Here is a 21818-nt window from a genome sequence, read left to right as displayed (position 1 = left end):
TTAAACATGTGTTACCTTTGGCTTGAATGACAATATTGGCCAAATGATTGAGGTTCAGGGCAACTTAGAGTGGGTACTAGATCAAGAACAAAATTATAGAAAAATTTTAACAATGGAAAGAGGGAGATGAAATTACTTGAGGAGAGTGAATGTGAAGGGAAGGATGATTATTCTGGAAAACATGCATTGCCCGATGATCTCTGGGTTGACCATTATCTTCTTCTTCTGTGGGTAGCATGTTAAGATCAAGAGGATGGAGGTTGAGATCAATAATAGGGCTGACCCGAGTGGAAATACTAATGGCTGCACTAGCTTCACCCACATGAGGACGAGGGTTTTGTATTTCTGACTCATGGGTTGCCATATGATCTCTGCCTTCCTCCTCCTCCAATTCCTCCTCTGTCGGTGGTAGCATGTTGAGATCAAGAGGATGCATGTTGAGATCAGGAACAGTGGGAATCCGTGTAGAGATAGCAGCTGCGGCATCCCTCAGATTAGGGTTTTGCATTTCATTTGAATGCAGCAAAACTTCTGCTTCCCTGTCATCACTTCTTCCCATTTGTTCTGGTTCATCATTTGTAACCTGACAAACAATAATAAAAATCAGCTTGCTAGATGATTATTTTGAAATGAAAGTTTGAAAAGAAGTGTATATGCTTGAATTAATACAAGTACAAAGTAATAAATAATTTTAAAACATGTCTGCATCAAATATAGCCAAACAAGTAACAAACTAGGTAAATTAAATATTCTTATATGCAAATATTATATATATTAAGTATATTTACTTAATCTTTTAAGGTAAAAACAATACTTATACATTAGAAAATATAAAAATAAAAATAAATACAGATCGCATGTAACTCATCTCTTTAAATGACTTCAATTTATTTTATATTAATTTTACAAACGTTTAAAAAATTATTTCTAAACATCTTCAACTAATTTTTATATATTATTGACTTCATATTTTAAAAATTAGAAAAAACACATGGAGTAATTAAATATTTTTTAATAATATTCTTTCATTGATTATATTTAACCGATAATATTATTTCACTAATTAAATTAAATATAAGACATTTAAATAGAAATTATAAATCCTGTTAGTTTGGCTCATCATAAGAATTACAAGAGTTTCAAAATAACAAGTACAAATACTAAAGAAAAAACAATAATAAAGAGGATAATTCACGGTCATGCCTGTAATAGTTGTGTAAAGGGGATAAAGAGTATTTGCATCATGTTATAACTAAAGAATTGTTGAAAGATACAAAAGAGGATACTAGTGGTGTAAGTTGCATTACCCGACCAATAGAAAGATGATTGAGTGATAATTCTGAATAACCATCCTCTAATATCATTTGATAGCTTGATTGACCTGGGTGATTGCTAGACTCTTCAACCAATAGTTGGTGCCCATTGTTGGAAGTTTCCATTGATTTGTAATTTCTTGAAGCAAATTTAACTGGTTTTATATATAAGCGGCGGAGTTGTATCTTTTAGGACAAAGTGGGTTTGATAGCTAGAGTAATGTGTTATGATTATACAGGCGGCGGATTTGTGGTTTGTAGGACAATGCGGGTTTGATAGGGTAATGTGTTATGCTTATATAGGCGGTAATTGGGCTTTTTCAATTTGGGCCCATGAAATCAGAAAGATAGTTTATAAATCTTTGGTTGGGCTACCTTGTCCACTCACGCTTCCAATGTAAACACCCTTGTAATTAAGGCTTAGAGTGTTGCACATATTTTTGATGTAAGGAGTTTTGAAATTAGCACCCCATAAAGTAAATGTAGTATGAGAAAATTCAAGGCATCAAAGCATGGTACAACAGTCAACACATGTGATAACAGATCATGTGTTCTAATGATTTGATTAACTACTGAGATATAGTCAAAACTACTACCCATATTCAATTTTTAGGTAAACCCCTAGAATTTTGTCTATATCATTCTTTGAAATAAATATAATCTTTGTTTTCAAGTTGGTCTCCATTATTTCCCACTTCCTACCTTTCTGTCAACATTATACTAATACTAATAATAGTAGTGAAGATTGCGATGATAATATTAATAATAATAATAATAATAATAATAATAATAATAATAATAATAATAATAATAATAATAATAATAATAATAGTAGTAGTAAATAATTAGACCGGTTGGAGTTGACATTGGAAATATTGATAACAAATCATAAGATTCTTTACTTATAATATTTATTTGGGATCCACTAATACATTATTGGAATTTTTATATCTTGATTTTCTTTTCAAAATACTTAAACTACACATCATGTGTGAGTTGTGGACACAAATATAATTTGGTCTATGACTTGGTAGATCCATACTCATTCATAACAAATTAGAATGAATAAGAACATATCCAAATAATTTACTTCATCAAGTGCAGTTTGATAACAAACAAGCTAGGCCAATATAGAGCTTAGCTAAGGAATCTCTATTCATCAACTAAATGAAAAGCTTGTTGTTGAAGTTGAAACAAATCACTAAATTACTGCAGTTTTATCATTCTCTTCATATGATGCGTGCAATCTAATGAAAAGAGTCAACACCAGAATCCAGTTGAATAAGATGAAGTAGAAGTAATACTAATACTTATCTCTATGAACCAATATTAGTTAACAAATAAGGAATAAGGAGTCATCAACTTAGGAAAAACCTTGTTATCAAAGAAACCACCAACTTAGCAACGTTTTATCATACACTAAACAAGATTGTGAAAAGAGCAAAAAAAAAAAAAGAATCTTCATAAAAGTTAATAAGACCAAGTGATAGGAGCACTAAAACTTATCTAACACTCCGTAGTTAATGTGTAACCTCAACTTCTAGAGGTACCATGAAATAAAAGCAAACCCGACATCTAATCAATGTGTTTTATATAATTATACTTGCTAACCCATTTAAGATAGAATAATTGGCACCTCCCCTTAATTATAAACTACCTCATTGGAGTTTGAGATTGAGACTGCATTTGAGCAAATTGTTTGGCAAATTTCTCTTAAAAAAAAAGAGAAATATGTCCTTTTGACTAGAATTATCTTCTTATAGCTAGTGTGCAGGGACTAATATAACATTGGTATTGTGGCATACAATGAATTCCAAACCTAAGAAATGTGATATAGCTTGTATCTTAACAAAATACATAATAAAACTTTTATTATCATGATGAAATTAACTATGAGAAATTGAAAAAATTCCATATCTGAAATTTATAAACATTGACACCAAATAAGAGTTTCTTTATGGGATGCTATGTCATCCCTAGTACCCTAAGTTCCATTTCCCTCCCCCATTACATTTATTAGAATTATTTTTTTGTAGGTTTCTCTCATCCCCACCACACCATATAGTGTTATATTTACACCATATTGATGTAAAAATTATAGCATGATGGATATTATATCATCAGGGACCAAAAAGATAATTTTTTTACATAGAAAATATTATATTTGATCTTTATCAAATTATTTATATATTCTATATATTTAATTATTATATTTATTTTTCTATTTTACTTTGTTGATAATTGTTATTTTGCTAAGATCACAATGTTTTAAAGGTAAACATTATATAAAATATTTAATTAGAAGAAACCATTCTCATTTTTATGAATGAAAACACATGTTTATTGGGTTGAAAGGCAAACATCTGACCAAATAATAAATTTTACCAACATTTAGTAATATGCATAAAATACATAAAATTATGGATATTAATATCTTAATTTATAAATAAGACCATATCAGAGCTCATAATTTGATAAGAATTTTATTTTCAAGAGATGTAATAAACGCATTGCTCTAGATTAACCACTTATAATTACAAGAGAAATGGGTCTTAGTGAAATTAGAAGGTATAAATTTATTTTATCTAACATATATGAGTTGTTAATTTGTAATTAAGGCATACAGGCTTGTTTATTGAAAAAAACATGTTCAACAAAAATAGCGGTGTCTCTGCAAATTGGACATTTGGTAATCCTGAACCATTTCTTTATACATTTCATATGATATTCATGTCCACATCGAAGACCTCCAACTAGTTCCTCAGCTGCATATTCATCCTGGCATATGACACATATATCAAGTTCACCCATAAGAGCTCATAATTAATTTGTTAAGAATTTTATTTTCAAGAGATGCAAACGCATTGCTCATCACTAGATTAACCACATATAATTACAAGAGAAATGGGTCTTAGTGAAATTAGAAGGCATAAATTTATTTTATAACATATATGAGTTGTTTTTTTTTGTTTTGAAACCAACATATATGAGTTGTTAATTTGTAATTAAGGCATACAGGCTTGTTTATTGAAAAAAATAGGTTCAACAAAAATAGCGGTGTCTCTACAAATTGGACATTTAGTGATCCTCCTCAACCATTTCTTAATACATTTCATATGATATTCATGTCCACATCGAAGACCTCCAGCTAGTTCCTCAGCTGCATATTCATCCTGGCATATGACACATATATCAGGTTCACCCACATGAGGACGAGGGTTTTGTATTTCTGACTCATGGGTTGCCATATGATCTCTGTCTTTCTCCTCTGTCGGTGGTAGCGTGTTGAGATCAAGAGGATGAATGTTGAGATCAGGAACAGGGGGAATCCGTGTAGAGATAGCAACAGCTGCGTCCCTCACATTACGGTTTTGCATTTCATTAGAAAGCAGCAAAACTTCTGCTTCCCTATCACCACTTCTTCCCATTTGTTCTGGTTCATCGTTTATATCCTGGCAAACAATAAAAGTCATCTAGGAAGATGATTACTTCTAAATGAAAGTTTGAAAAGAAGTATATATATATATGCTTGGATTAATACAAGTACAAAATAATATTCTAATTAATAATTATAAAACATGTCCACATCAAACATAACCAAACAAGTAACAAACTAATAAAATTAAAAAAAAAAACAATAGTTACATATTAGAACAAAACATAAAAATAAAAATAAGTACATATCGCAAGTAGCACATCACTATAAATTACTTCAATTTTTGAACATCTTAACTAATGTTTACATATTATTGACTTCATGTTTAAAAATGAGAAAAAATACATGGAGTAATAATATATTTTTTGATAATGTTCTTTCATTAATTATATTAAATATAAACTATTTTAGTAAAAATTATAAAATTGATAAGTGTGGTCCAAAGAGTTGAAATATCAAGTTCAAATACTAAAGAAAAAACAAGTATGGAAAGATGTATGCTAAAATATCAAATAATAACCAACAAATTGATAATTCACGATCATACCTATAATTGGTGTATAAAGGGGATAAAGAGTACTTGCAACACGATAAAATAATGAATTGTTGAAAGATACACATGAGGATATTAATGGTATAAGTTGCATTACCTGGCCAGAAGAAGGAGGATTGAGTGATAATTCTAAATAACTATGGTCCACTATCATTTGGTAGCTTGGTTGACATGGGTGGTTGCTAGACTCTTCAAGTTCATCAAGATGGTGCTCATTGTTCGAAGCTTCCATTGATTTGTAATTTCTTGAAGCAAATATAACTGGGCCGCTGATTTGTAGGACAATGTCGGTTTGATAGGGCAGTGTGTTACAATTATATAGGCTGCTAATTAGGCTTTTCAATATGGGCCCATGAAATTAGACAGATAGTTTTTAAATCTTTGGTTGTGCTATTTTGTCCACTCACCCTTCCGATGTAAACACTCTTGCTCAGGCTTGGAGACTTGGAGTGATATTTTTTATTTTTTATGTAACGAGTTTTGAATTAGCTCTCTCATTAAGAAAAAGTAATATCAGAAAATTGAAGACATCAAAACTTGGTATAACAAATGTGGTAACAAATTATTTGTACTAGTAATATCATTCTTTGAAATAAAAAATAATCTTTTTTTTCCAAGTTGGTCTCCATTATTTCCCACTTCCTACCTTCCGGTCACATTATTTAGATATTAGTCGAAATATATACTAATACTAATATTAATAATAAGGAAGATTATGATGATGATTTTTATAATAATAATAATAATAATAATAATAATAATAATAATAATAATAATAATAATAATAATAATAATAATAGCAACAACAACAAGAAATGATTAGACCGACTGATGTTGGAGTTGACATGTGAAATAGTGATAACAATTAATAAGATTTTTTATTTTATAATATTTATTTGGAATCCACTAATATATTATTGGTATTTTTATAGCTTGATTTTCTTTTCAAAATACTAACTGTGCTCATCATGTGTGAGTTGTGGACACAAGCATAATTTGGTCTATGACTTAGTAGACCGATACTCATTTGTCATAACCAATTCAGAACAAGATATTTTTTTTACATAGAAAATAGTATATTCGATCTTTATCAAATTATATATATATATCTTACCTATTTTATTATTATATTTGTTTATCTATTTCTCTTTGTTGATAATTGTTATTTTGCTAAGATCACAAAGTTTTAGAAGTAAACATTATTTATAAATATTTAATTAGAAGAAACCGTCTTCATTTTCATGAGTGAAAACATAAGTTTATTGGGTTGAAAAACATACATTTCACCTAAACAATACAGTTTACCATCATTTTGGAATAACATAAAGTACATATATAAATCATGGATATTAATATGATCTTAATTAATTTATAAATAAGATAATATCAGAGCTCATAATTTGATAAGATTTTTATTGTCAAGAGATGTAAACTCATTGCTCATCACTAGATAAACCACTTATAATTACAAGAGAAATGGGTCTTAGAGAAATTAGGAAGCATAAATTTTGTTTTATTCAACATATATGTCTTGCTAATTAGTAAGGCATACAAGCTTGTTTACTGAAGAACATGTTCAACAGAAATGGTCGGGGCTCTGCAAATTGGACATTTGTTCATCCTCCTGGGTTAGTTGCACACTGAGACATCCTGGGTTGCTCTGCCGCATCCCTTTTTTATCCAACATCACCATCATGCCCTGCCACTTCAACGGCCATATCAGCTGGGGCCCTAGCATCAAAGGGGATTGCCTTAACAAGCTTACTTACATGGTCCTCCAAAGATTTATCCTCACCACTAATGCCCAAGGATACTACAAAGTTGTCTAAACAAATCTTGTAACAATTTGTGGTTGAGGCCACAGCCTTATATATTGCCTTCTTACCTGAAGCCTGGGCATCATGTGCATCATTAATTGCCTTCTTTGCATAGGTCTCAACACTCTCTGCCTGTTTGGTAGCCTTCTCCAACTTTACCTTGAGATCAAGCCTTTCCACATGATTATTTGAGGAGAGTGATATTACTTGAGGAGAGTGAAAGTGAAGGGAATGATGATTATTTTCTAACAAAGTCATTGCCAGATGATAAAGAGTACTTGCAACACTATAAAATAATGAATTGTTGAAAGATACACAAGAGGATATTAATGGTATAAGTTGCATTACCTGGCCATACCAAGGAGTATTGAGTGATAATTCTGAATAACTATGGTCTACTATCATTTGGTAGCTTGCTTGACCTGGGTGGTTGCTGGACTCTTCAAGTTCAAGATAGTGCCCATTGTTGGAAGTTTCCATTGATTTGTAATTTTTTGAACCAAATTTAACTGGGCGGCTGATTTGTAGGACAATGTGGGTTTGATAGGGGAGTATGTTACGATTATATAGGCTGGGAAGGCTGCTAATTAATTAGGCTTTTCAATATGGGCCCATGAAATTAGAAAGATAGTTTTTAAATCTTTGATTGTGCTATCTTGTCCACTCACCCTTCCAATGTAAACACTCTTGCTCAGGCTTGAAGTATTACCTATATTTTTTATGTAATCAGTTTTGAATTAGCTCCCTCATTAAGTAAAAGTAATATCAGGAAATTGAAGGCATCAAAACTTGGTACAACAAATGTGGTAACAAATTATTTGTAGTAGTAATTTGATTAACTACTAAGATTTAGTAAAAACTACTGGTCATTTTAAATTTTTAGGGAAATACAAGTATTTTTCTATATCATTCTTTGAAATAAAAAATAATCTTTTTTTTTCAAGTTGGTCTCCATTATTTCCCACTTCCTACCTTTTGGTCCACATTATTTCCATATTAGTCGAAATATATACTAATACTAATATTAATAATAAGGAAGATTATGATGATGATTTTTATAATAATGATAATAATAATAATAATAATAATAATAATAATAATAATAATAATAATAATAATAATAATAATAATAATAATAATAATAATAATAATAATAGCAGCAACAACAACAAAAAATGATTAGACCGACTGATGTTGGAGTTGACATTTGAAATAGTGATAACATTTAATAAGATTCTTTATTTTATAATATTTATTTGGAATCCACTAATATATTATTGGTATTTTTATAGCTTTATTTTCTTTTCAAAATACTAATTGTGCTCATCATGTGCGAGTTGTGGACACAAACATAATTTGGTCTATGACTTAGTAGATGGATACTCATTTATCATAACCAATTCAGAACAAGATATTTTTTTACATAGAAAATAGTATATTCGATCTTCATCAAATTATATATATATCTTACCTATTTTATTATTATATTTGTTTATCTATTTCACTTTGTTGATAATTGTTATTTTGCTAAGATCACAAAGTTCTAGAGGTAAACATTATTTATAAATATTTAATTAGAAGAAACCGTCTTCATTTTCATGAGTGAAAACATAAGTTTATTGGGTTGAAAATCATACATTTCACCCAAACAATACAGTTTACCATCATTTTGGAATAAGCATAAAGTACATATATAAATCATGGATATTAATATGGATCTTAATTAATTTATAAATAAGATAATATCAGAGCTCATAATTTGATAAGATTTTTATTGTCAAGAGATGTAAACTCATTGCTCATCACTAGATAAACCACTTATAATTACAAGAGAAATGGGTCTTAGAGAAATTAGGAGACATAAATTTATTTTATTCAACATATATGCATGTCTTGCTAATTAGTAAGGCATACAAGCTTGTTTATTGAAGAAGAACATGTTCAACCGAAATGGTCCGGGCTCTGCAAATTGGACATTTGTTGATCCTCATGGGTTTGCACACTGAAACATATGGGTTGCTCTCTGCCGCATCCCTTTTTTATCCAACATCACCTTCCTGCCCTGGCACTTCAACAGCCATATCAGCTGGGGCCCTAGCATGAAAGGGGATTGCCTTAACAAGCTTACTTACATGGTCCTCCAAAGATTTATCCTCACCACTAATGCCCAAGGATACTACAAAGTTGTCTAAACAAATCTTGTAACAATTTGTGGTTGAGGCCACAGCCTTATATATTGCCTTCTTACCTGAAGCCTGGGCATCATGTGCATCATTAATTGCCTTCTTTGCATAGGTCTCAACACTCTCTGCCTGTTTGGTAGCCTTCTCCAACTTTACCTTGAGATCAAGCCTTTCCAGATGATTATTTGAGGAGAGTGATATTACTTGAGGAGAGTGAATGTGAAGGGAATGATGATTATTTTCTAACACATGCATTGCCAGATGATCTCCGGGTTGTCCCTTATCTTCTTCCTCTGTGAGTAGCATGTTAAGATCAAGAGGATTAGGCTGAGATCAATAATAGGGCTGACAGATGGAATGCGAATAATAACGGCTGAATCAGCATCACCCACATGAGGATGAGGGTTTTGTATTTCTAACTCATGGGTTGCCATATGATCTCTGTGTTCCTCCTCATCTACTCCCATTTGTTTGGGTTCAAGATTTGTAACCGGCCAAATAATAAAAGTTAGCTAGCTAGATGATTGTTTTAAAAATAAAAATTGTTATACATGGAAGTATTTGTATGCTTGAATTAATACAAGTAGATGGTAATATTAAACTAATATTATTAAAACTTGAATGTATCAAATATAATGACACAATCAACAAAATAATAAAATTAAAAATATATATTAATATATCCAAATATCATATTGAATATTATTAAAAATATTATCAAGGGAATAACAACGATTACAAATTAGAACATACTTTTTTAAATAAAAGTAAATACATATCAAAAGTAGTTCTGCTCTCTAAATGATTGTTGGACTTATTTTAGACAAACTATACAAATTTTAACTAAATTTTTCTTAATAAACAATTCCAACTAATTTTTAAAATTTCCTGACTTTCTGCTTTATAAATCTGAAAAATATATGGAGTAATAAAATATTTTTCAAAATATATATCGAATATAAACATAATAAAATTTTAGAAACTCACGGTCAATAAAAAGTATACATGATTATAAGAGAATTCCAAAACAACAATTTCAAATACAAAATAAAAACAATATATAAGGAGGGTTACATTAACATACCACATCACCACCAGCAAGATGATGATTCTCCATCATCCAAACAATAGGTGTTTAAATCTGGTAAAAAATATTTGAATCTGGATCAAATAATGAATTATTGAAGGATATATAAGAACATATTAACATTTATGTTGCATTATAGGACAAAAACAAACAGGAATGATTGAGAGAAAACACTAAATAGCCATGTTGTATATGATTCAATACCTAGGTTGATGTTGGTGCTTGTTGATGGTTATTGTTGGAGTTTCGAGTGCTCTGTAAGTAATTTCATCTGATTTTTGTATAAGCGGCGTAATTGTAGGATAATGTAGAATACAAAAGAGTTTTTGTATAAGCGGCGCAATTGTAGGGTAATGTAGAATACACATGATCATATGTTATGCTTATATAGGCAGGAACTGGGCTTTTTCATTTTTGGGCCAATGAATAACAACTCCAAGGGCTACAGGTAAAATTGCTTATGCAGCAATAACATGGGCTTCTTCAACGCAGCCCAATTATTAGCTAAATATTTATTAATAGTATTATTCAAATAAATATCAATTAAAATCAAATTTTTCACAGATAATTCAAATTGTATGATGATTTAAATATTTACTCCTAAATAAACCGAAATTCATACGTACACTAGTATTTAAATATTCGGCGTATAATCATTTCCATCACATTTTATCTTATTTTAACACCTTTTATCTTTTCTTCCCGACTAAACATTTCACATCACTTTAATTTATATTTTATTATCTTCTAAATTTTAAAATAATATTGTAAAAGATGCTATTAATTAAACACTACAAGAAAAACAGGTTATTTTTGACCGATTATTTTTGACCGCCTTATTTTTGACTGAAAGCGGTCAAATATAAGGTTAAACTCGCATGCCACCAAGTCAAGGCTAAAATTGACCGATTAATTTTGACCGCTCATAATTTTGACCGTTTTCGGTCAAATTTATCCGGTCAATTTTAAATGGTGGGCCCCGAAAAAAATGGAGGGAAAGTTCCCGCCAAACTTTAATTCGATGATGTCATTAAAATTGACCGGTCGCGGTCAAATTTGCCTGCGGTCGAAATTATTATCTAGGCGGGAATTTTCCCGCACAAATTTTTAAAAATGTGGGAAAACTATTTTTGACCGGATGCGGTCGAAACTATTTGCTAGGCGGGCCCATTTTCCCGCACAAAGTTTCAAAAAAACCCTGAAATATATTTTTGACTGAAGTTGGTCAATATTAACTAAAATTGACCGAAAATGACGGTCAATTTTATCCGTTTTTCTAGTAGTGAAATTTAATATATCAAAATAATAAAATTAGAAACATAAAGTAAGTAATATTTGAAAAGTCAGGTAGGACAAATTTGACCAAGTTCTCATTTTGTGTGCCAACTTGTCGTGTTATTTTCAAAGAAAGATGCCAAAAATGATGTCGGAGAGAAGATAAATAAAAATATTATTTTGATTAGAGGCAAATATGGCCTCACTTAAACCGTTGCAAAGTTTTGTTAGTCAGTTTCATTTTGAGTGAAATAGCTCATTTCAACTTGGGTCCTTGACGTGAACCTAAAAATTTCACCAATTAAGAATGAACAATCCCCACTAGTTCGACAACGACGACAACAAATCTAGGACTAAGACACTATCTGGTGGGGAAAAACTCAAAGATGGAAGACTGCTTTCAAAAAAAAAAATACTCAGTTTGCAAACAGATTAAAAATAAAACTATTATCTTCTGATAATTATTATATGAAATCCCTTGCATCAAAGTTATCCCTAACTTGTCTTGTATACTCGGCTCCACGATCCTTTTAAGATCTCTTTCAAACATCTTCAAGATAAAAACAAACAAAACAAAGAAAATATGAGTTATTATATAAAATTTAAATATACTATATAATATAAAGAAAGTTAATAATATGTTATTAAAAATATGTTTGTATATATATCATTAAAAGAAAATAATATAAAGTCTAGTCAAGTGAAATTTTCAAATTAGATATCAAAGAAAATAAATAATAAAAAATAATAAACAAATACATAAATAAGGCAATAAAATAGCACGTGATTGCCTCCACATGCCAAAATATGCCACAATCAAGTAATTCATAAATGGTGCACTAATAGCTTTAAATTAAGACACAATTAGCGAATTATCTCATTCACAACTCTCCCCGGGCAGGGGCCCCACTTGAAAATTGTTCATCGATCGAGAACAATCGAACAAGTCTACCATTTGCACTCATTTCTACCCCTCCCTCCTCCGTAGGACCATCACTCTCAAGCACTCAGCCTCTCTCTCTCCCAACCTGCTGCCTAAACCCTCATTTGCGACCACATCGTGATACACACTCCTTCAATTCAGCTGTCAGTATCATTAACTCAACCAACACAACCGTCTCACTTCGATTTAGAGGGAAGGGAGGGGCACGAGTGAAGAAAACTGTACTAGTAAATTTGGTAATGAAAACAATTAAAACTTTGCAAGTATTTCCGCTATATTACTTTACTAATTGAATGATAACAAATATCTTTATATTTCAGTAGTAAATTAAGTGTGTAAATGTAGAAAGAGAATAAAATGAATATGATTATTAGAGGTTCCGCAAATGTTGCTACACTATATATTAATGACACTAAAAACAGCCGATTCTACTTCTTTTCAGCATACAACCATTCACACAAATACCTGATTAGCTCAAAATTGGTGAAAATTTTATGTTTCGTTTTTCATAAAAAAGAGAAAATAAGCAAAGATATAATTTTTAACCTTCACTAATCAATATTTATATTAATTTCTCAACTTCCTTTATCAATTTTGTAGAACAATTATAATCTTATTTGTAAAACTAGGAAACTTAACAGTATAAAAGTATATAGATAATAGTTTTTGTAATTGTTTTACCAATTTTAAATGATAGTGACTCGATTAAAACTTTAAAATGTCGCTGAAGGAGTATTGAGCAAAATTAACATTTGAAGGCTGTTTTATTTATGTTTTTGTAAATAATTTATGATCTTCAATGGTAAACACTGGAATACGAGGTACTAATCTTGTCGCAAACAAATGTGGCCCTCAAAGAGTGATTAATACAGTTTATTCTGAAATGTCCAAGACGGGGAGAGTAAAATCGGCAGACTGCAGTATTACAATTGTTGTACTATTTATATATGTATAGTTCTCTTGTTTCAAGTGTGGCTTCTGGTCTACCCCTTTAAAACAACAGAGGCATAAGCACTTGACTCAAAAACAAGAGCTTGGAAATAAAACAAGAGAAATGAAGTTATATATGTTACTGAAAGCATCTTCCTTCTAAAACTGAAATTAGTTGGCCTTGACACTTGACAGTGAAGAACATAACTAAGACATCTAACAAAATGTAGAACTCCGGAACCATCCTCACGCATAAGTAAAAACGTATCAAAACCTTCTCCTAAAACTCTGAAGTTGTCTGTACATTCAAGAATAGTTACCCTGTAAAGCAACATTCTCTGCAAAACCTGTCAAGTGGTAGTCACGGGGTTCATCTTTTATAGCCCTGTCACCTTTAAGTCCTGCCATGTCGACTGCGGCATCAACCGGGGCCCTATTATCGTGTGGTATCTCCTCAATTAGCTGGTTTACGTAGTCCCCCAACGATCTGCCTTCACTGGTGGCCAGGTATGCAACAAAATTGCTTAAGCCAATCTTGTAACATTTCTTAGTTGCGCCGGCCTCGTAGATTGCCTTCTTAGCAGCGGCCTTGAAATCTTCTGCCTGTTTGACAGCCATCCCCAATTTCTCCTCAAGATGACGCTTCTCACTAAAAGCTTTAAGGGCAGCCTCTTCTATTGCCCTCTTAGCATAGACTATTGTTTCTTTTAATTCATTCACTTCACCAGCGGTAGCGAGAGAGCAATAGGCATAATGTAGTAGATTATTTGTCAATGGGCTGGGCTTGCAATAAAAATGGAACGGCTCAAAATAATTGGGGCTCTATTTCATTTTGTTGATAATTGTTATTTTGTATAGTGATTTAGAAGAAACCAACTTCATTTTTATGAGTGAAAACACTAGTTTATTGGGTTGAAAAAAATACATTTCAACAAACAATTAATACATTTTACCATCATTTAGTAATTATAAGCATAAAATACATATAAATTACGGATATTAATATCTTAATTTATAAATGAGACCATATATATATCACCTCATAAAATTTTATTTTCAATAGATGTAAACTTATTGCACATCACTAGATTAACCGCTTACAATTACAAGAGAAATGTGTCTTAGAGAAATTAGAAGGCATAAATTTATTTTATTTAACATATAGGCGTTACTAATTTTATTGAAACAAGACACGTTCAACAAATATGGCGGTGTCTCTGCAAATTGGACATTTGGTGATCCTCCTCAACCATATCTTTATACATTTCATATGATATTGATGTCCACATCGAAGACCTCCAACTAATTCCTCAGTTGCATGCTCATCCTGGCATAGGACACATATATCACGTTCACCCACACGAGGACGAGGGTTTTGTATATCTGACACATGGGTTCCTCCTCCTCGACCTCTTCCTCTGTGGGTAGCATGTTGAGATCAAAAGGATGCACGTTGAGATCAGGAACAGGGGGAACTGGTGTAGAGATAGTAGCAGCTGCATCCCTCAGCATGAGGGTTTTGCATTTCATTAGAAAGCAACAAAACCTCTGCTTCCCTGTCACCACTTCTTCCCATTTGTTCCCGTTCATCATTTGTAACCTGGCAAACAATAAAAGTCAGCCAGGTTGATGATTATTTTTAAACGAAAGTTTGAAAAGAAGTATACATATGCTTGAATTAATACAAATACAAAGTATAAATAATTTTAAAACATGCATCAAATTTAACCAAACAAATAACAAACTAACAAAAGTAAAAAATTTATTCTTATATTCAAATATTATATTGAGTATATTTACTTAGTTTTTTAAGATAAAACAATACTTGTTTTTGTCACGATGATAAAACAATACTTATACATCAGGAAAAAAATAAAAATAAATACATACTGAAAGTAGCTCATCTGTTTCAATGACTTCAATTTATTTTGGTTAAGTTTTACAAACGTTTACAAAAATATTTATTGCTAAATAACTTTAACTAATTTTTACATATTATTAAATTCATATTTTTTTGAATAAATATTGATTTCATATTTTAAAAATCAGAAAAAAACATGGATTAATAAAATATTTTTTAATAATATTCTTTCATTAATTATATTAAATACAAAACAATTTAATAAAAATTATAAACCTATTAGTTCCGCCCATTAGAATCATACATGATTACAAGAGAGTTTCAAATAACAAGTTTAAATACTAAACAAAAAACAAGTATAGGAAGATGTATGTTAAAATAATAAACAACAACATGATAATCAATTATCATGCCTATAATAGGTGTATAAAAGGGATAAAGAGTATTTGCATCACAGTAGATAATGAATTATTGAAAGATACAAAAGAGGATATTAATGGTGTAAGTTGCACTACCTAACAAAAAAAGGATGATTGAGTGGTAATTCTAAATAACTATAGTCTAGTATCATTTCATAGCTTGGTTGACGTCGGTGGTTGTGAGACTCTTCATGTTCAAGATGGTGTTCATTGTTGGAAGTTTCCATTGAGTGTAATTTTCTGAAGCAAATTCAAATTTAACTGGTTTTATTATAGGTGAGCGGGGGATTTGTAGGACAATATGAATTTGATAGGGCAATGTGTTATGATTATATAGGCGGCTAATTGGGCTTTTTCAATTTGGACCATGAAATTAGAAAGATAGTTTCTAAATCATGGGTTGTGCTACCTTGCCCACTCACGCTTCCAATGTGAACATCCTTGCTAAGACTATGAGTGTTACCTATATTTTATACGTAACCAGTTTTGAAATTAGCTTCTCATTAAGTAAAGGTAATATGAGGAAATTCAAGGCATCAAAGCTTGGTACAACAAATGTGGTAACAAATCATGTGTACTAGTAATTTCATCAACTATTGAGATATAGTCAAAACTACCGGTCATTTTCAATTTTTAGGTAAACACAAGTATTTTTCTATATCATCCTTTGAAACAAAAAATAATCTTTTTTTCCAGGTTGGTCTCCATTATTTCCCACTTCCTACCTTTCTGTCCACACTATTTCTATATTAGTCGAAATATATACTAATACTAGTATCATAACAAATATATTAACCACTTAATTATATATAATTATAAGAGAAATCGGTCTTAGAGAAATTAGGAGGCATAAATTTATTTTGTTTAACATATATGGGTTGCTAATTTGTAAGGCTACAAGCCTGTTTATCGAAGAAAGACATGTTCAACAAAAATGACTGTGGCTGCGGGGCCGGTGATCAACCAGTGCAGTCAGCCCAACTGCACCTGGCCCAAAATGTTTTGAGGCCCCAATTAATCCACCCTGCCTAATTATATGTATCAAATAAAACATTCATCCGGCAGGCTGTCACTTTTCAAATAAAATATATAAACTATTGTGAAGTTATGATCAATGTAATAAAAGTTTAAAATTTCTGTTAAGAATGTAGTTAAATTTTTATTTAATGTACATTTTTTTTCAATAAAAGGGCCCTAAATTTAAATTTAGCACAGGCCTCTTCTTTGATTGAGCGGGGCCTGCTCAGCTGCATACCCATCTAGCATATTGACTGTAAAATAGGAAACTACGTGATAGACTTGTAGACTAATACATCTACTCAACTTACTCCACTATGCTCCCACATTTCCTCTTCTTAATGCTAATTCTCCTAATAACCTGCTACTGCATATGACCAAGTCAGAATATAAATTAAACACTACAGCTAATTTATTCAAAACTAAATAAATAAACAAATACTTAAATAAGTTTAAGATTAAATTTCCAACATTCACCCCCATAATCTTAAACTTATGAACATAATTTATGAATCACTTCTCTTCATTTTGTGATGCACTTACAGAATTTATGAAGCACTTCTCTTCATTTTGTGATGCACTTCTCACCACCATCTTTTCATTTTGTGATGCACTTCTCACCACTATCAAGTTTGATGCACTTCTCATCAAAAACAATTTTGGAGTATCTCTCTCCAAGGTGCACTTCTCACGCACAATTCTAAATTAAAAATTTCTTCCATGACCACTTGTGCCATGATTTTCTTCTCACAGACTTCTCCGGCATCGCCTTGTCTTTCTCGGCAGCCCTATACTACACATGCATCCCATACTACACGTGTAGCTTTGCCACCATCCTTCTGCAACGCCTACTTAAAACTACATCTTCTCTGCAACACAAACGCCTCTGCAGCACAATGTCCGGCACCCGTGACGCCAACACCCAGCAACAACCCAAGGATCGGAGGAAAGGCTGTTAAGCCCTGATACCCTCTCCCAACCTAGCTCTGATATCATGTTGAAAAAATAACCTAATCTACATAATGTATATAAGTTGTTTAGACGTAGGAAACATTTGCAGAGAGGAAAACTAAAACTTCTCATATATATAAACTGATTACATGGAACCGTTTAAATATTAATGCACATCAATAGCGGTGACTGTAAAATAGGAAACTACGTGATAGACTTCTAGACTAATACATCTACTCAACTTACTCCACTATGCTCCCACATTTCCTCTACTTAACGCTAATTCTCCTAATAACCTGCTACTGCATATGACCAAGTCAGAATATAAATTAAACACTACAGCTAATTTATTCAAAACTAAATAAATAAACAAATACTTAAATAAGTTTAAGATTAAATTTCCAACATATATAGGTTCTTGGCTAGGACTTGTAGTTGTAGCATTACAATATCTAATCTGTAAATGTTGCATAACTGTTCCCTCTGACGACAATCTGCTATCAACTCGTCCCATTCGCTGAAAATATGAATTAAATAATCTGACAAGTAGCTGTAGTTGGGGATTGTTAGATTTTTCAAACTCTCCAGAATATATTATAAATAATATCAGCTTGTGTGTACATGAGCAATCCTGGAATTATGGTGTGCTACTTATCTTCATGCATGCACGGTCAAAACAATACAACGGTCAAAACAATACAGCTCAATGTCGACAGGATGTATAACTATGCTAGAGTAGTTAAAGGAAGGCAACCATGTGAAACAAGGAATACTAGTTAATGCAGCAGCTGGTCATATGTTGAATCCAGGATATATGGTAGGCTATTTACATACAAAGGTGACAAGCAGGTGATTAAGTGGTGATGCAGCAGCTTGGTAATTTGAATTGTGAAGTTGTCAACATGCAAGTCAGATGTATTAATGAAACCGCGTAGATCATCTAAAGAGATGTTGCTGTCCAAGTTTGAAAAGAAATTTGATCCCATGAATTAAGGTGGCTAAATTAATACAGCATACAGCTGGGTAGTGTAGGCAATAAGATCAGTTAGCATATGTGTGGCTTATAAATAGAGGCTATGTTTGTGTTCAATGTAATAGAAGTGAATTTAGAAATATAGAGTGCAAAAGAAAGGAGCCGAAGCTCTGGTCTCTGTGTTGTGAGTTTGTTACTCTATATTAAAGGAAGAGGCTGTAGCCTTATGTATTAATTATTGTGTGCGTAAAGAAAAACAAAAGTTTCATCTGTATCATTACAAATAAAGTGTGTTTGCTCTCCGGTTATATTACATATATTAGTGTATAAATGCCATACACGTTTCCAACAAGTGGCATCAGAGCCGAGGTTTCGTTCGAGAAAAAGAATGGTAAGTTTCCTGGAAGCCCAAGTTCCAATGTTGACGGGCACAAATTATGGAGACTGGAGTATCCAAATGAAGGAATTATTCCATTTTTATGATGTTTGGGATATAGTCAAAAGCGGGTATGATGAGTTCATATCAGCGGCTGAAGTAGCACTGTCAGAAGCCGAGAAGACGACATTAAATGGGTGCAGGAGCAAAAACAACAAGGCATGTTTCATGATTTATCAAGGTGTTGACGAATCCACCTTTGATAATATTGCACATGAAAAAAAAGCAAAAGACGCCTGAGAAATTCTGCACAAATCATTCCAAGGAGTCGATAAAGAAGAAGAGGTGGAGCCTCAAGTATTGCATGGCGAGTTCGAGAATATGAAAATGAAAAATTCTGAAAATATTGAAGAAAATGTTACGCATTTGAAAACGGTGACAAATGAGATGAAAAGAAATGGGGAAAGCCTGGATGATGTTCGGGTCATGGAAAAGTTTCTCCGTTCATTGACAAGAAAATTTGATTATGTTGTAACTACTTTAGAGGAGTCGAAATATTTGTCGACGATTTCGATTTAAGGGCTCGCGTGTTTGCTCCAAGCCCACGAGCTGCGGATAAATCGTTATGATGAAGAAATGAGAAATTTGAAAAGTATGTTACCACCGAAAGTGTTTGATAATTGTAATCCTAGCAGCGGACTCAATAATATTTCAGGGAAAGCGCCAAGGAGTATGCCGAGTCCGGATAATATCTACAAAGCAGCAAGACCAATACAAATAATTGTTGATGATTCAGTGTTTTGTGTTCAGACAAGCGACGAAGGCAACAAAATTCGGGAATCTGTGCATCACAAAATTGCAGGACGAGTTAACTACATGCCCAAAGAAATTTTAGATGATATATTCATGAAGTCATTGAAGTGGGGCATTTTTCACAAAGCGAAAAAGAAGAAGCTCGGAATGGAAATTCGAGTTTGAGGAGGAGTGTTGGAAATCAAACTCTCATTTACTAATAAGTTTGAATATGTTATATTATCTATATGTGTGTAAAAGAATAAAACAAAAACTACAGTTTGGAGATAAGGTTTGAAATATATAGCTTAAGGAGTTGGTCATGTACGTTCCAGAGCTCCTAAATATAAGGTGGGCTGAAGGAAACCAAAGTGCAGCTACACAAGTCTTCCTGGAAATATGGTAGGCTACATATATTGGAAGCAAGGAATGGTTGAAAAGAAGATATGCAGTTGTTATTTACTACCTGGAAAATAGCTAGTACACAGTTTGAAGTCAATAGTTGTAGGCTGGTAATAAATAATACAGTGAGGTAAGACATGTTGTAATCTAGCTAATGTAATGCCTAGGCTGACCTTTGTATTTGCAGAACACACTGAGAAAAACTACAACAGCAGTTGTGAGTGAGAATTATATGAGCTGAAGCTCTTGAGAGAAAACAAAGGCTGAAGCCTGTTAAGTCTGTATGTGAAAAACAAGTTGTATATGTGTTTGAATTAATATATCAGCTGTGTGTGTTTACTTCTCTATCACATTTATTCTGTTACACGTTTCCAACAGGGATCAAGTGCTCTTCGGGTCCTAGAGACTTCCTCCTACAAGAATTCAGAGATGAGGAAGAAAGCATATTAGATATAAATTTATGCCATGCGAATATTAAACATGAGTTACCTTTGGCTTGGATAGTAGCAGCTGCATCCCTCACGTACATTAGGGTTTTGCATTTCATTAGAAAGCAGCAAAACATCTGCTTCCATGTCATCCCACTACAACAAAACTGGCATCAGACAACACTAGTCAGACAACGGACGCTGGAAAAAGTGTTGGCATTACACATACTAATACTTACGTCCGAATTACAAAATTTTCTTGGTATTACAAATGAACAATACATATTTGCATATATGCATAATATAAATATATATTTTGATACAAAGAGTACAAAAACAAGAATTGATCAAGGAAATGCGAATTTTTAACTCATTAAAATAAAAATTTATTATACAACGGTTTCCTTCCCATAAACCGTTGTCCACACTACTTTTATACTACGGATTTTCCATGAAGCGTTGTTTGAGCATAATTTAGACAATTGATTCTGTTACAACGGTATAACTTCGGTAACAGTTGTGTCATTTTCAATTATACAACATAGGTGCGTAGAAAAACCATTGTCTGTTAGACACTACATGACAAAAAATACCTTTTTACAATAAGACAAAATTTACAATTGACTAGTATTGTTAAAAAAACATACAAAATAAACATAAAAAATTTTGATTTTTTTTATACATGACTAATTTTGTTAGTTGACATCCGTACGGTTAGATCATCAAAATAAATTTTTATAAATTAATACAGAATTAATCGTATACATAACAAAGATTCTATCTAGTACTTTCTAAATTGTAAACATAAAACACATACTAATACTCACGTCCGAATTACAAAATTATCTTTATAGTACAAATAAACAATAGATATTTGCATATATGCCTAATATAACTATATTTGTTAAGCCATGGAGTACGAAAACAAGAATTGATCCGGGAAATGCGAATTTTTTACTATTAAAAATGATACTTTATTGTACAACGGTTTCCTTTCTATAAACCGTTGTCTACACTATTTTTATACAACATAGGTGCTTATAAAAACTGTTGTCTGTTAGA

The 21818-nt window shown here is 31.9% G+C and overlaps 1 protein-coding gene across 1 annotated transcript; it reads right to left on the bottom strand.

Moving 5' to 3' along the window:
* Positions 1 to 4318: 4318 nt before the first annotated feature.
* Positions 4319 to 5534, bottom strand: LOC108194851 (uncharacterized). Its single transcript, XM_017361788.1, has 2 exons — positions 5400 to 5534; positions 4319 to 4765 (listed from the first exon to the last, which is right to left on the bottom strand). The coding sequence occupies exons 1-2, from the start codon at positions 5532 to 5534 to the stop codon at positions 4319 to 4321; spliced, it is 582 nt and encodes a 193-aa protein (XP_017217277.1).
* Between the last annotated feature and the right edge of the window lie 16284 nt (positions 5535 to 21818).

The sequence above is a fragment of the Daucus carota genome, chromosome 7 (assembly GCF_001625215.2).
Source record: "Daucus carota subsp. sativus chromosome 7, DH1 v3.0, whole genome shotgun sequence".
Lineage (NCBI taxonomy): Eukaryota > Viridiplantae > Streptophyta > Magnoliopsida > Apiales > Apiaceae > Daucus > Daucus carota.
The sequence above is the reverse complement of the archived record's forward strand: the minus strand, read 5'-3'. Positions and strand labels throughout refer to the sequence as shown.

What these genes read in the sequence shown, in the direction of transcription:
- LOC108194851 (XM_017361788.1), bottom strand. Translation starts at nt 5,534, where the DNA reads ATGGAAGCTTCGAACAATGAGCACCATCTTGATGAACTTGAAGAGTCT. An exon ending in ATCCTCCTTCTTCTGGCCAG is followed by an intron (nt 4,766 to 5,399) that starts GTAATGCAACTT and finishes ATTGTTTGCCAG; the next exon opens with GATATAAACGATGAACCAGA.